This window comes from Tachysurus fulvidraco, chromosome 22, assembly GCF_022655615.1.
Source record: "Tachysurus fulvidraco isolate hzauxx_2018 chromosome 22, HZAU_PFXX_2.0, whole genome shotgun sequence".
NCBI lineage: Eukaryota > Metazoa > Chordata > Actinopteri > Siluriformes > Bagridae > Tachysurus > Tachysurus fulvidraco.
The window spans coordinates 15,440,039-15,455,729 of NC_062539.1; the positions used below are offsets into that span (position 1 = coordinate 15,440,039).

General features: G+C 37.6%; 2 protein-coding genes across 8 annotated transcripts in view; both read right to left on the reverse strand.

Moving 5' to 3' along the window:
* Positions 1 to 4,185: 4,185 nt before the first annotated feature.
* On the reverse strand, positions 4,186 to 9,524 carry LOC113640236 (annexin A2-like). Of its 2 annotated transcripts, none has more exons than XM_047806184.1 (13): positions 9,375 to 9,524; positions 7,350 to 7,417; positions 7,163 to 7,256; positions 6,946 to 7,040; positions 6,629 to 6,742; positions 5,982 to 6,072; positions 5,609 to 5,688; positions 5,454 to 5,513; positions 5,242 to 5,332; positions 5,056 to 5,151; positions 4,624 to 4,682; positions 4,429 to 4,539; positions 4,186 to 4,350 (listed from the first exon to the last, which is right to left on the reverse strand). In XM_047806184.1, the coding sequence occupies exons 2-13, from the start codon at positions 7,395 to 7,397 to the stop codon at positions 4,288 to 4,290; spliced, it is 1,002 nt and encodes a 333-aa protein (XP_047662140.1). In that variant the 5' UTR covers positions 7,398 to 7,417; positions 9,375 to 9,524; the 3' UTR covers positions 4,186 to 4,287. The 2 variants fall into 2 exon arrangements, with proteins under 2 accessions (XP_047662140.1, XP_047662139.1); XM_047806183.1 differs by lacking the exon at positions 9,375 to 9,524 and adding an exon at positions 7,526 to 7,899.
* A 1,775-nt stretch (positions 9,525 to 11,299) lies between these two features.
* The window catches only part of arhgef2 (rho/rac guanine nucleotide exchange factor (GEF) 2), a 56,288-nt gene continuing 51,896 nt past the window's right edge, over positions 11,300 to 15,691 (reverse strand). For all 6 annotated transcript variants that reach the window (XM_027142709.2, XM_027142707.2, XM_027142710.2 and 3 more), the window contains 8 exons: positions 15,395 to 15,583; positions 15,197 to 15,295; positions 15,055 to 15,110; positions 14,763 to 14,804; positions 14,620 to 14,670; positions 14,183 to 14,536; positions 12,618 to 12,768; positions 11,300 to 11,993 (listed from right to left, as the gene is read on the reverse strand). In XM_027142709.2, coding sequence (XP_026998510.2) covers positions 11,923 to 11,993; positions 12,618 to 12,768; positions 14,183 to 14,536; positions 14,620 to 14,670; positions 14,763 to 14,804; positions 15,055 to 15,110; positions 15,197 to 15,295; positions 15,395 to 15,583 — 1,013 coding nt within the window. In that variant the 3' untranslated portion in view covers positions 11,300 to 11,922. The remainder of the gene's footprint in view (positions 11,994 to 12,617; positions 12,769 to 14,182; positions 14,537 to 14,619; positions 14,671 to 14,762; positions 14,805 to 15,054; positions 15,111 to 15,196; positions 15,296 to 15,394; positions 15,584 to 15,691) is intronic.

Below are 15,691 nucleotides of genomic sequence, written 5' to 3' on the forward strand. Positions count from 1 at the left end.
CTTTAACTTTCTTCTCTTCTCTTCTCTTTTCCTTTCTTTCTCTCCTTTTATTTTTTCTTTTCTTTTATTTCTTTTCTTTTCTTTCTTTTTCTTCTTTCTTATCTTTCTCTCTCTCTTTTTCTTCTCTTCTTTCTCTTTCTTCATCTTTCTTCTTCTTCTCTTTCTTTCTTTTTCCTGTCTTTTTCTTTCTTTCTCTTTTTCTTCTCTTTCTTTCTTTTCCTTCATTCTTCTTTTTTCTTTTTTCTTCTTTCTTCTTTCGTCTTTTCTTTCTTTCTTTCGTTTCCTTTCTTTCTTTCTTCTTTTCTTTGTCTCTTCTTTTCTATCTCTTCTTCTTTCTTTCTCCTTTTCTCTTCTTATTCTTGTCTTTGCTCTGTCTTCTTTCCTCTTTCTCTCTATATTCTCTTCTTCCTTTTCTTCTTCTTTCCTTTTCTCTTTCTTTTTTCTTTTTTCCTTTTCTCTTCTTTCTTTGTCGTCATTTTTCCTCTTCTTTTCTTCTCTTTTTCTTTCGGGCTAAGGGTCTTTTGCGTCTGGCGGTGGGACCGGAGGGAGGGGGGCGTGGGAGGGCGGGATGCGGGCGCGGAGGGAGGCTGGGCGTGGTCTTTCTTGTCTTTCAGTTCTTTTCTGGTGTTTTTTCCTTATCGTCCTCGTGTCCTTTACTGTTTCGTTTATTTCTTTCTCTTTCTCTTCTCATTCTCTTCTCTCTCTCCCTGTCCCTTCTCTCCTTCTTTCCTTGTCTCGTTTCCTTTGTATCCTGTTTTCTTTCTTTCTTATCCGTTTTCTTTCTCTTTCCTTTCTTCTTCTTCTGTTTCTTTCTTTTCTTTCCTCTTTCTCTTTTTCTTCTCTTTCTCTTTCTTCTGTTTCCTCTTTCTTCTTTCTTCTTCTTCTTTCTTTTCTTTCTTCTTTTTCTCTTTTCCTCTTCTTTTCTCTCATCTTTTCTTTCTGCTTTTTCTTTCTCTTCTTTCTCTTCTTGCTTTCTTCGTTCTCTTCTTTCTTTCTTCTTCTCTCTTTCTTTTTCTTCTTCTTTCTGTTTCTTTCTCTTCTCTTTCTTTTTGCTATCTCTCTCTTTTCTTTTCTTTTTTCTCTTTCACTTTCTTTATCTCTCTTTCCTTTTCTTTCTTTTCTCGTTCTCTTTTCTCTTTCTTTCATCTTTCCTCTGCTGCCTCTTCTCTTTCTCTTTCTTCTTTCTTTTTCCTCTTCTCTTTCTCTCTTTTCTTTCATTTATCTTTCTTTCTTTCTTCTTTCCTTCTTTTCTCTTTCTCTTCTCTGTCTCTTCTTTTCTCTTTTTCTTGCTTTCTTTACTTCTTTCTATTCTTTTCTTTTTTTCTTTCTTCCTCTTTCTTTTCTTTTCACTTCTTTCTGACTTTCTTTCTGCTCTTCGTCTCTCCTTCTTTCTCTTTCTCTATGTCATTCTTGTCTTTCTACTCTTTCTCTTTCCTTTCTTTTACTTTCTCCTTTATTACTCAGTTTCTTTCTTTCTTTTCTTTCTTTACTTTCTTTTCTTCTTCTTTCTTTCTTTCTTTCTTCTTTTCTTTTCTTCTTTCTAACTCTCTTCTTTCTTCTTCTTGCTTTCTTTCCTTTTCTTCCTTTCTTTTCTCTTTATCTCTTCTCTTCTTCTTCTTCCTTTCTTGTTCTTTCTTTCTCTTTTCTCTCTCTTCTCTTTTCTTTCTTCACTCTAGTCTGTTTTCTCTTTTCTCTTCTTTTCTTTTTCTTCTTTCTTCGTTACTTTCTTCTTTCTTCTTTCTTCTTCTTTCTTTTCTTTCTTTCTTTTCTTTTCTTTCTCATTTCTCTCTTACATTTTCTTTCTTTTGATCTTTCTCTTCTTTCTTCTTTCTTTTCTTTTTCTTTCTTCTTTCTCTTTCTTTTCTTCTTTACTTTTCTTTTCTTTCTTCTTTTTCTCTTACTCTTTCTTTCCCTACTTCATCTTTCTTTCGTTCTGTTTCTTTTTCTTCTCTTTATCTTTCCTTTCTCTTCTCTCTCTCTTCTTTTCGTTCCTTTTCTTTCTTTCTTTCTTTCTTTTCTTTCTTTCTCTGTTCTTCTTTTCTTTTCTTTCTTTCTGTCTTTCTTTCTTTTTTTCTTTTTCGTTCTTCTTTCGTTCTTTCGCCCTTTCTTTCTCCTTCGCTTGCTCTGTTGTTGCTTTCTCTTCTGTTTTCTGTCCGCTCTCCCTATTTCTTTCTTATTTTTGTCTTTTTTGTCGATTTTACTTTCTTTCTTCTTTCCTTTCTTTCTTCTTTCTCTGTATTCGTCTCATCTCTTTTTCTATCGCTTTTGTCTCTACTCCTCAATTTGTTCTACTCTTCTCTCATTTCTGTTCTATCCTTGTCGGTTTATTTTCTTCTTATTCTTTTCTTATTTTTCTTCTTCGTCTGTGTCACTCACCTATCTCTTCCTCGTCTCGTCTCTCTCTCCGTCTCCCTCCTCTGGTGTCTTTCTTTCTCTTGATTTTCTCCTCTCTCGTTCTTTCTTATTCTTTTTTATTTTTGTTTATTCTTCTTTTCTTTTTTCTACTGTTTCTCTGGTTTCTTTCTCCTCTCTTTTCTTTCTTAGTATTTTTCTTTCTTCTTTTACTTGTTCTATTGTCTCCCTCTCTATCTCTTCTGCCTGTTCTCTCTTCCTCCTTCTCTCTCCTGTTCGTTTCTTTCATTTTGTCCTCTCGTCTTTTGCTTTTTCTTGTTCTTCTTTTCTTTGTTGTTCTCTGTTCTTTCGCGTTCTCGTCTCTCCTGTTCGTTTCTTCTCTACATTTCCTCTCAAATTCGTTCTACTCTCTACTTTTCTTGTCTGCTTTCTTCTATGTTCTTTCTCCATTTCTTTAGTCCTTGCGATCGCTTCTTGTCTATTTCTCCCTTTTCATCTTTCTAAGTTTTTCTTATTCGTCGCTCTCGTTCGTCTCGCTCTTTCTGCAGTGTCCTCTCTTCGTCTCTCGTCTCCATCTTTCTTTTTCTTGCCTTCTGCTATGCTTTCTTTTCTCTCTTTTTGACTATTCTTCTTCTCTTTCTCTTTCTTTCTTTCTTTCTTTCTTTCTTTCTTTCTTTCTTTCTTTCTTTCTTTCTTTCTTTCTTTCTTTCAGTGATTTTGACAATATGAGCATTTTCCCCAACCGTTCTATTGGAATTATTTGATAATACATTAAAAAAACATATTATACATACTGTACATATTAAAAATATGTGGTTTATGTAATATTTGACTGCATTTTTTTTTTGGTATATGTAATTTTTTTGATACACCCATATATAACAGTGACTTGATTGTTGTGTGTAGTGCAGAGAAGAAAAAAAAGGACACAAAGAAGGAAGCACACACCTTTCCCAAAAGGAAAGGAAAACCTGAGGATAATAATGCAAACCAATGCAAAAAAATGTTGAATCAATTTATTTCCATCCATCCATTTTCTACCGCTTATCTGGGGCCGGGTCGCATGGGCAGCAGATCTAAGCAGGGACACCCAGACTTCCCTCTCCCCAGACACTTCCTCCAGCTCTTCCGGGGGAATACCGAGGCGTTCCCAGGCCAGCCGAGACATAGTCCCTCCAGCGTGTCCTAGGTCTTCCCTGGGGCCTCCTCCTGGTTGGACATGCCCGGAACACCTCCCCAGGGAGGTGTCCAGGAGGCATCCGAAACAGATGTCCGAGCCACCTCAGCTGACCCCTCTCGATGTGGAGGAGCAGCAGCTCTACTCTGAGCTCCTCCTGAGTGACTGAGTTCCTCACCCTATCTCTAAGGGAGCGCCCAGCCACCCTGTGGAGGAAACTCATTTCGGCCGCCTGTATCCGGGATCTTGTCCTTTCGGTCATGACCCAAAGCTCATGACCATAGGTGAGGGTAGGAACGTAGATTGACTGGTAAATAGAGAGCTTCGCCTTATGGCTCGGCTCTTTCTTCACCACAACAGATCGGTATATTGACCGCATCACTGCAGAAGATACACCGATCCGCCTGTCGATCTCCCGCTCCATCCTTCTCTCACTCGTGAACAGGACCCCAAGATACTTAAACTCCTCCACTTGAGGCAAGAGATCTCCACCAACCTGCATTTTTTTTTTTGGTATATGTAATTTTTTTGATACACCCATATGTAACAGTGACATGATTGTTGTGTGTAATGCAGAGGGACACAAAGAAGGAAGCACACACCTTTCCCAAAAGGAAAGGAAAAGCTGAGGATAATAATTCAAACCAATGCAAAAAAATGTTGAATCAATTTATTTGATATTTTTTATTATACATTTAAAGTGACATTTAATGTTATAGAACATCAGCAACGTTAGCCTCGCTTCCGTGTATGTACTTCTACCCATCCTCAGATCGGCATAGAGCCAGAAGAGCTTGCTGCATCTCCCCTTTGAATTCTTTCTATAAGTTGGATGACATGACATCATGAACATTACAGCTGTGGTATTTAGATAAAGTGTGTGAGGTGTGTGATCTGACCTGTATGGTGGAGTAGAGGGAAAGATTGGTCAGTTTGACGAACTCGACTCTCACACGCAGGAGGTCCTCTTCACTCCGAGCCACCATGATGCCATGAACCACAGCACTTTTCTCTCACACACAAGCACACAGACAGACTACAGTCGCTCTGTAACGGATATAAGTGTAACGAATGTAAATAATAAGCCTCCCTACCTTCATGCAGGTGTGTAAGCGCTGGGCCAAGAATAGTGGTGTGTTTTGGATAGTTTGAACTGCAGAGACAAGTCACATAATTATTTGAATGCAGATGAGCAACAAAATCACTATTTTTTAAAAATTAATGTATGTTGCACTTTATTTCTGTTTTGCCAGCACTGCATATATCATACAGGTATATTACAGCTTGGGGTCCTGGAGACATCTCATCTCTCTCATTACTTCTTCTACTAAATGTATCTCTACTGCTACTCCATCTACTACTATCTTTCAGGGTTAAGAGTTTTCTCAAAATCTTGGACTAGTATAAATTTCCTCTCGTTAATATAACACAACACTTCCACAGAATCATTTCTCTTCAGTCGATGACACGTTGAATATGTTTTTTGATATACAACTTGGTGAAGCCTGTACTAATTGTGTCCTCACCCAAAATCCTCAGCCCTAGTCGCAGGTCTCCTGAGAAGCTCTTCTGGATGATTTTATCCACTGCTTCGCCTTTCTGATCCTCAAGCCTAGAAAGCACTAGTAGAAGAGTGTTAAGTCATCCTAAGTGCACACAGAAGATAGCACTTGTGCTTGAGGAAGAGGATAAGGGTGAGGTTAAAGTCATACCTCTGTCGAGATGGTCTGAATTCCGTGAGGTGAGCACCTGAATCCATGGCTCAGAGTTCGATTTCTTACCGATGACAGCGTCTCGTAGTTGCTAAACACACCAAGAAGTGTTCAATGTTCACAACTGATCGTGACTAGTGTATGAAAAACACACCTTGTGGGAATTTACTATTTATGTTATGAAGAAAAGCGAGACAGAGGTAAAGACACACCTTGGCGTCCTGCTCAATGAGCTCATAATTAATCTTGCTGGACTTGCTAATATCCTCCTTCTGTTCATATCAAGACAGACAAATCAATCTGTATCATCGTTCCTTGCAATGAGCTTTAATAAAACAATACATTTTTGTTCATCAGACTATTGTACCTTCAATATGGCCAGCACCAGCTTGGTAAAATCTTTACTCGTCTCACTGATCAAGTCGTTTTCCAGATAACGGCCGTACGCTGTGGGCCAAAAACAAATGCCAGTAAATTCTACAATACCTGTTGAATTCTCCATTCTGATTGGTCAGACTGCAAAGTGAATATTACCGCACTCGTTCAAATACATTATTATAATACATTATCATAACAAAATGATCCACAACATTAAATGTAACTGTAAACAGATAAAAACTAGAAAATCTTATTAATAAAGGAAATAAATAATTAAACAAATCCCATTCATTGTTGGCAAATTTCTGTTCTATGCAAGGATTGAAACATTTTAGGATGTGCTGTGATAAAAAAAAAATCACCTTCGTGGTACGCTACAGTGATATCTCGGAGTTGGTCCGGTGATCTGGTGCACAAGACCTCCAGAAGAGCTTCCTCGTCTGTCCCAAGACCCTGCAAGGACAGTTTTTAGTCAGTGGTGGCACAATGTTTAAGGCTCTGGGTTCTAAGCAGAAGATCAGGGGTTCAAGCCCCATCTCTTTGACATGGCTCTTAATCTCTGAGGCCTGTCCAGAGACAATGTGACATCATTTGTACCCCAAGCTGAGATATGCAAAGAAAAGCATTTCACTGTGCTGTAATGTATATGTGACAGATAAAGGCTTCTTGTACTTCTATATTATTTCAGCATCACTCAGTAATTTCATTTAAATGACATCACACATATACACAGAACACAGAATTGATGAGCTGAACCATGGTCAGTTGTTTTGTCTTATATTAGCAAAGAAATGACTTTAAACATGTTCCTGGTTATGGATATTACTTAATATAAATCAATATAAATGAAAATTTGTAATTGTTTCCAAATTACAATGAGATAAGAAAAGGAAAACAAAAAACACTTCAGGATGTGATATTAGAAAATAATCAACTTAAGCATCATATATATTGTTATAACAACACATTACATAGTGTTTTATTTCTTTCACGATGCACGACATCTCACCTCCATGGACTGGCGAAGGCGATGAGCGTCAAAGTGAGCCGGAGTCATAATGAGTGCTAACAGCAGCTCCTGAACAGCACCTGACAGACCTTTCTTCAGAACTGCGCTCAGATCCTCAACGTGAAAAAAAGAAACAAAATCAAAATAGCAGAAATTGTTTTAATTCTTACGATCAGGGCGAACTGTTACTAACATGAAGGACAACAGGATAGTTAGTATCTTTCATTATAGCAGCAATAAGCAGATCTTTACTCAACTCTTTTATCCAAATATGACCAATCAGGTTTGAGTATTAAATAGCTTTCAAGTCTTAATACCTTCTGTGTGTGTTTCTGGAAGGCTGAAGCAATGCTCTGTCTCTGAGCGTTGGTCCTGTAAGTAAGGATCTTTATCACCGTCATCACGTCAGCATCTAACACACAACACACACATATCCATAAGCTGCACCAATTTTCACACACACACAGAGTGATCTAACGAAGGTTATATCGTTATTATGTCTTTATGCAACATCTGGATGATGCAGGGTCGTACTTTTCTTATCCAGCGCCGTGTAAATCTGACGTGCGTCCAGATTCGGATCGAAAGGCGTAAACGGCCGGACGGTCCCAAGAGTTCCCCACCACATCTGAAATAAAATGTTTTTATAGATGTATATATGAATTCTAAGCATAAAACAAAAGTGTACAATAAACAAATAAAGAGAAAACTGGGTACATACAGATTGTTTCGATGGAATATACTCGACCGTAATTGGTTCATTTTCCATCTCAGACAAAAAGCAGGTGCCTGCAGTACAGCGTTAAATAGAAAAGAAAGAAAGAAAGAAATAACAGTTAAAAGTTTTCGCAAAGCGAGTTTAGAAACTTTAATTAAGTTGCAAAGATATTTTTCAACCAAAAATGAAGTGCAAAAATGTTCCTAATAAGTTCATTAGGCATGTTCATCGGTGTCTTGACGTGTGCTTCGGGCTACATGGGTAACCTAGCTAGCTAATGTAGCTAAAAGTTAGCTTAGCTTGTAGCTACCGATTAGTATTAAGTGTTGTTGGAAATGAAGCGCGTGATACAGGAAATGACTTTATACAGTAGCTGATAGAACAATAAGAATAAGTTGTTTTGTGAATTTAAATTAAACCATAAGAGGTTTTTCCTCTTATGAATCAACAACCAAGCCACGAAAAAAAAGATCTCAGTCACTGAGATTTTATCCCCATTGTAATGTTTGATGTCAACACAGGGCTGTCAAGTGTCACGCATTGAGAGTGACAGTCACGCATTTCGGTCTTTTGTCACGCTCTCTCGCCACACATCGTATTTCTCATGCAGAAAAACTTTTTGACTATTTATCATATATTTAATCAGCCGCAGCGCCCAAAATGTATCAGTCCGCACCGCTTAGTCGAGCCTGACACTTATCAGCCAATCAAAAAAAAAAGAGGCTACACAATAGCCAATCAGAAAATAGCACTATCTTGGTAGGATTTAACGCAACAACCAATGGAAAATTCGAGGGTCGGTTTGAACAAACCTCAAAACGAAACAATCATGACCCTAAAAAATGTCTGGACTTGAACCGAACTGATTTAAATGGGAGCAACATTACAAATAATAAAGGAGTCCAAAAAAGCAACAAACACTTACAATAAACACACCACCAGTCTCAGTCTCTCTCTCTCTCTCTCTCTCTCTCTCTCTCTCTCTCTCTCTCTCTCTCTTTCTCTCTCTCTCTCACACGCACACACTATTAATTTCCATTAATAAATGGAAATTAAACAAATACTTTGTATTTGGGTAAATTGCGGTCAGCGATCCTTACCAAACACAATAACTCCCTTAATTATTATTATTATTGTTATTATTGTTATTATTGTTATTATTATTATTATTATTATTATTATTATTACTGTCTTCAAAACTTCAAAACTTGAGAGCTCTGTGAACATTAAGTACATTTTAACATGTATATAAAATATTATTAGATACCAGTTGATTTACTGATTGAATGATTACATGAACGTTCAGATTTAACGTTGGATTTAAAAACTACATTTCCCAGCATTCCTCGCTTTGCTCTTTACCAAGAAATAGTAGGAAACATATCCTGATATTTTGAGCTTCACAGCTTGTTTGGCTTTCACCAGGTAAATAGTTTATATAAATGTTACACTCGATGATCATTTTTTTGTAATTATATTTATTCTAATTTGTATTAATAATTATATTATATGAAAAGTAAAAAGTCGGAAATTGAGTGGAATTGGGTACAGCGTTTAAGAGTGTCACTGTTTTGGTAATATAATTGAGGTTAGAGGATTATTTAAAGAAAGAAAGAAAGAAAGAAAGAAAGAAAGAAAGAAAGAAAGAAAGAAAGAAAGAAAGAAAGAAAGAAAGAAAGAAAGAAAGAAAGAAAGAAAGAAAGAAAGAAAGAAAGAAAGAAAGAAAGAAAGAGAAAAAGAGAAAAAAGAAATGAGAGAAAGAAAGAAATGTGAGACAAGAAAAAAGAAAAAGAAAGAAATGAGAGACGAGAAAGAAAGAAAGAAAGAAAGAAAGAAAGAAGGAAAAAAGAAAGAAAGAAGTTTCATAAAAAGTTTACAGGATACAAAATTGACAAAGAAAATGCATAAAGAAAACTTTACTCAGCTTTAAGGTCTTAAATCTTTTTACATATAAATATGAATATTAACTGTTTGTTTATTATTTTTAACAAAAGTCCTGATGAAAAAGTAACCCAGCAGTTTACTTACTGAAGGAACAGGTCGTGACGGTATAGTTTTCTCCTCAGGTGTGTGTGAGATCCTTCACCCGCACGCCACACTTTACCTGGTCGACTGTTGGACTCGACTCCAGTCGTCCTCTTCTGTTTGCTGATAAGGGTGTGATCTAGACATCCGCTGCTGTCAAATCCCTTTTCTCATCTTCAGCTATTGGCTAAGGTGTGTAAGGCTTGGCTGTGATCAGTTGTGCAGAATAGATGTAGTCACTGTGTGTTTTTTGCCTATCACAGATTCCCACCTAGAAACGACTGGGTTTTGACCAGAGGGTAAAAAATGGTGTCATGTAAATGTACATACAGTATGTACAGGAACTCTGACCACTCCTTCTGCCCTAGTTTTCTTGTTTTGTTTGTTATTGGGCCTTGAATGGACATCATGGTGTCAAATTAAGACCTGTGTGTGTGTGTGTGTGTGTGTGTGTGTGTGTGTGTGTGTGTATGTGTGCGTGTGTGTGTGTGTGTGTGTTTTCAAAACATTAATGTTCAACGAAACTGTTCAGTATATAATTCGTAGAACATATTACCATGTTTTAAACTTAAGAGAGTCCACAACGATTCTTACATATTTTCTTCCTCATGAATGATTATTTGTATTGATTGTATTTCTGCCCACAATCATTTAAACATGATTTGCTTATTCTCAAGTCATTCATGTTTTATTATTCTGTACATCATTTTAATCTTCACAATTTCATTTTAACAATTAGGTTATTTTCATTCTAATGTTTGAAACAAAATATTATTAGTGTGATTTTTTTTACACGATTTTGAGTTTAAAATGTACTGCATGCTGTTTTATTATTATTATTTGTAATTTTTCAGATGTGCGATTTAAATAAATTATTTTTGTATGTAAATCTTCAAATGACATCACAAACAGTGCAGTGCTTTTTAGATTAATTTAAGTTTCTTCACAATTCTATTTTTACATGATTCTCTAATAGGATTAATTTTATCAAGTTATGTATCAAGTTATCGTCCTAAATAGTCAAATGTTTCAGAATAAAAATAGCAAGAAAAGAAATGAGAGACAGAAAGAAAAAAAGAAAGAAAAATTCATAATTTTTTTCATCATTCAAATGTTTGTAACAAAATATTTTTTTGTGATTTTTTCACATGATTTTGTGTTTAAAATGTACTGCATGCTGTTTTATTTATTATTATTAGTGATTTTTCAGATTTTTGCAATTTTTAAATAAAAATTCTTTTTCCGTGTAAATCTTCAAATGACACATCACAGATAGTGCATTAATTTATCAAGTTATATCGAAATGAACACCTAAAATATACAAAAAATCATAATAAATATCTGCATTTTAATTGTGTTCATTCGGTTCAATATTAAACCCGTGTCAAAAGCACACAAAGATAAAGAGACTGTAAAGAATAAAAACAGACGAAAACTGTTGGATTTCCTACAATATATTTAAACATCACAATCCAAACAAGCAGTTAAGTTCAAGTAAAAAAAAAAACAATAAAATTACAACATAAAAGTCTTAAAAAAGATACAAGGTTTACACTAAGGTACAAGATCATTCGTTTGAGCTCATTTCTTTTTTTTTTTTTTAAAACCTTCCAAATATTTTTACAGATACATAATATATACAAAATACCGAAAAAAAAACCCTTCATTCACCAGTAATGAGTTTCAGCTAGTCCGTCTACTTCAGAACAACGACGCAGGATGAAGTGGATTAAATGCTAATGATCTGATGGATCATACCACTATTGTATATGGAGAGGAGGGGGGGTGGTGGTGGTGGTGGTGGCTGTATATCTGATGTTCTACATGCATTACGGAAATGTACTAAACATGATCACTGTCATCTAATCTATAGAATTATGTATATATCATTTACCATTTCTTTTTCTGGCTGCTGAACAACTTTGGTCATTTATTTATTTATTTATTTATTTATTTATTTATTGAAAACCCATTTTTGACTTTTTTTTTCCCCCAAACTCAGGTACAACTTCAATAGAGCTGAAAACCTTTTTTTTTTGCTTATAAAAGTATAAAAATTTAGCCTGGTGTACCATTATTATTATTTTTTTCTTATTTACTTCTATAAATTATTTTACGATGACCATGTTTTGGACACCCGTGTCATTTCCGTTTATAAAATGATGGCATACGGTTCGTGATTACATCCATCTTCACTTAAAAAAAACATTTCAGCCTCCTTTCTAGTTCAGTCATTTCCACTAAATAGTAAAAACAATAATAAACGTGAGAGTTCCGAGCACTCGGTGCTTGGCTCCCTAAAACAGGCAGGCAGTCGTAGGCTACAGTTCATGATAAGAGGTTATTCTGAGATAAATTATTAAGACAAACGCAGCTTTGTGATTATAAAGGCAAAAACAAATTCCTTAGAATCCTTCTTTCTCCGCTCTACTGCAATATCTCGTCCTTAAGAATTTCAAGAAGGCTTTTTCTCTCGGGCGTGTCGCAGGAGTGCGGAGGCGTTGTGTAGCGTTTCGTATGCAGGAAATTCAGACACGACTGGAACCTGATGTTAACTGTGGCCGGAGTCGCCGTCCGGAGCTTCGGTTATGCACTCGCTCTCTTCTGGGATGTCCTGCAGATCTAAACACACACACACACAATTGGTTGATACATGAAACCAGCAGTGATCAAAGGTAGTGGGTTGGTCTCTGTTTGTGTGGGTGTGTGTGTGTGTGTGGTTAGGTGGTGATGCAACGGTGTGTGTTGTCAGTCTTCAAAGAGCTGTGTTTGTTGAGGAAGAGCAGGTTAAATATTGACAACGAATAGCCGGACCCACCCGGAGTATAAACAGAGCGAGAGAGAGAGAGATACGAGATGTAACATTAGGACACACCTGTACACTAAACAGCAAACTTTGTTGCCTGGCGATTTTGTACATTACCCACAATAACGTTCGTCTACCTCATCGTGGAGAGACTGATGCAGCGGCGCTTTAGTCTTTTGGTCTGTCCAGTGCTTTAATTTCAAATGCTTCGTTTTTTAAAATGCAGCACTTTCAGGTTAATATCAGCATCAACATTCTAAGTGAAGTTACTGAAATGATGTAACTCAGAGACTAATACAGAGAAAAAACAGAGAGTACACGAAAGAACGAATGCTGCTAGAGTTACTCCATGTTTACTGTCACGGTCAGGATTAAGGATTTTCAGACAGACAATCTCAATCAAATGTCAATCAAACATTTCACTTGTCTCCAGCGCTCACCTCTGGGACTGTCTGAGCGTGGAGAAATACGAACTTCTCCCTCTTCTTCAGAATCTTCTTCCTCACTTCCCTCCTGAACACCGTCTAACTGGTCAGTTTCCTGACAGGCCAGTGGGGCGAGGGGTGTGTGGCTTCCATCACTTCCTCTTCGCTGAGGGACGAGGAATTAAAAAGAAAGGCTTTTAAAGGCACAGAAGTCATAAGAACCAAAGAAAACCTAGAAAGTTTATACTTTATCTTAATAACTCACTCCTTCACCCTTATAACTCACTCCTTCACCGTAATAACTCACTCCTTCACCGTAATAACTCACTCCTTCACCGTAATAACTCACTCCTTCACCGTAATAACTCACTCCTTCACCGTAATAACTCACTCCTTCACTGTAATAGCTCACTCCTTCACCGTAATAACTCACTCCTTCACTGTAATAACTCACTCCTTCACCCTTATAACTCACTCCTTCGCCCTTATAACTCACTCCTTCACTGTAATAACTCACTCCTTCACCCTTATAACTCACTCCTTCACCCTTATAACTCACTCCTTCACCATAATAACTCACACCTTCACCGTAATAACTCACTAGTTCAAAATTTTATACTGTTTTGTAGATTTAATACTACTATGTCACTTTGAAAACTCACAATGTCACCTCAATTACTCACTATTTCACCTTAAAAACATTTTTGTCAACTTTATAACTCACTGTCCCTTAAATGACTCACTGTCACCTGAATGACTCACTATTTCACTTTAATAACTCGCTATTACACCTTATAAACTTACAGTCCCCTTAATAATTCACTACTCCACTTAATAACATTGTTACCTCAGTAACTCACTATGTCACCTGAGTGACTCACTATGCAACCTGAATGATTCACTATGCAAACTGGATGACTCACTATGTCACCTGAATGACTCACTATGTCACCTGAATGACTCACTATGTCACCTGAATGACTCACGATATCACCTGAGAAACTCACTATATCACCTGAGTGACTCACTATGCAACCAGAATGATTCACTATGTCACCTGAATGATTCACTATGTCACCTGAATGACTATGTCACCTGAATGACTCACTGTATCACCTGAGTAACTCACTAGGTCAACTGAGTGACTCACTATGCAACCTGAATGACTCACTATGCAACCTGAATGACTCACTAGGTCAACTGAGTGACTCACTATGCAACCTGAATGACTCACTATGCAACCTGAATGACTCACTATGTCACCTGAATGACTCACTATGTCACCTGAATGACTCACTATGTCACCTGAATGACTATGTCACCTGAATGACTCACCATGTCAACTGAATGACTCACCATGTCACCTTAATCACTCACTGTCACTTTAATAACTCAGGTCACCTCAACGCCACCTTAATAACTGACAATTTCACCTTAATAACCCTCTGTTAGATGTAGATTACATTTTGACATATGAGCTTGTTAATATAAATCTTCAACACAATCTAATTTAGTAAATATTAGCTTCTAAGCAAAAATCATTTTTATTCCGTTTACTGCGACAGCTTTCAAAAGCACACCTGTGTGGTCGTTGTGTCCGTGCTGTCTCGTTTGTGTGTCCCCTGCAGCTCCCTCAGCTGAGCCTCCAGCTGCGCTCTCGCCCGTTCGCTCTCCCTCAGCCGAGACTCGAGAGGGCGGAGACGACACACCTCGTCATGCAGCAGGGCGTAATGTCTCTGCAGCAGCGCCTGATCCGCACCCGCACCGGGCAACACGCCCTCCAGCAGGGCGTCACGCGACAAAGAGCGGCTCAGACGCAGAGGGGCGGAGCCCAGAGGGCTGGGGGTGGAGGTGGACGGAGTGGAGCAGGATGTGGAGGTGCAGCCATCGCGCATGCACAGCTCCAGAATGGAGTCCTGTCTGATCACTGCTCCCTGGAGGGACAATGGAACATGAGACTTTTAGAACGGAAATGATTAAGAGAATGAAGAATGATTTAACTTTCTTACACTCTGACCTGTAGTGCGTGCAGATGCGTGCCGAGGTTTACAAGTCTTTGGCAGACTTCCTAAAAGACGAAAACACCAATTTGTAGAGTTAGAGTTATATTTCCATTGTCATTATTTTTCTTTAATTGTTTATTATAGGAACAAAATCTACCTCATTGGGAGTTCTGTCCTGCAACTGGTTACCGTTTCTGTCCTGTGGAAAAAAAAAAAGAATTGCTCAAAACAGCTTTAAACATCTATCAAACAAAATGACTCCTTATGAATACAATTATTTCTAATCAGTCATTGCGACTAAAAATTCTGGGATATACAAGATGGACCCTAAATTCTACGGATTTTCCGTTTTGATCAAACGAATTCATGCCTGTGATGCCACAATTTTGTCCTAGGGGCATGTAAACTTTTACTTATCTGTATAACCGTGTGTGTGGAGCGTGTCTTACTTTTTGTGACGGACTGTTCCCGTCGTGAGTTCCGTTTATCGAAATCGTCTCTCCGTCTATATTTTCAGAAGAAAGAAAAAAAAGTCTCGTCAACAAATTAAAACGTTACCTCTATAGTAGTAAAGGGGAAAAAAGCTCTTACTGCTCATTGGCGCCTCCGTGTGGTTGTGGTCACTGTTGGAACTGCAGGACTGAGGTAGCTCAATGCTGGAGCCCAGAAGCAATTCACTTAATCTGTCCACTAGATTTAGATAAAGAAAAAAAAAGACAAAGTTTATACAACTTCAGAAAATTCTACATTTTGTCTACAATGATTATAGTGTATTTTATAGTGTCGGACCCTCGGCGATGGCGTTGTTGAGCAGTTTTTCGGCTTGGAGCGCTTGCGGCGTGTCGGCTCTGAACATGTTCCTGGAGCTTGTGGGCATCGTGACCTCTTGACCTCCAGTGACTTCTGCCAGGTCAGAAAACAAGGTCACACGCTCCTGAAGGAGTTCTAGGACTTCCCGGTCCTTCTGCTGAATATCAGCTGATAAAAAGAGAAAGGAAGGGGAGAGAGAGAGAGAGCGAGAGAGAGAGAGAGAGAAAGAGTCTTTCAGATTTTTATTTATAAAAAAGACTTTATTTATTTGAACGC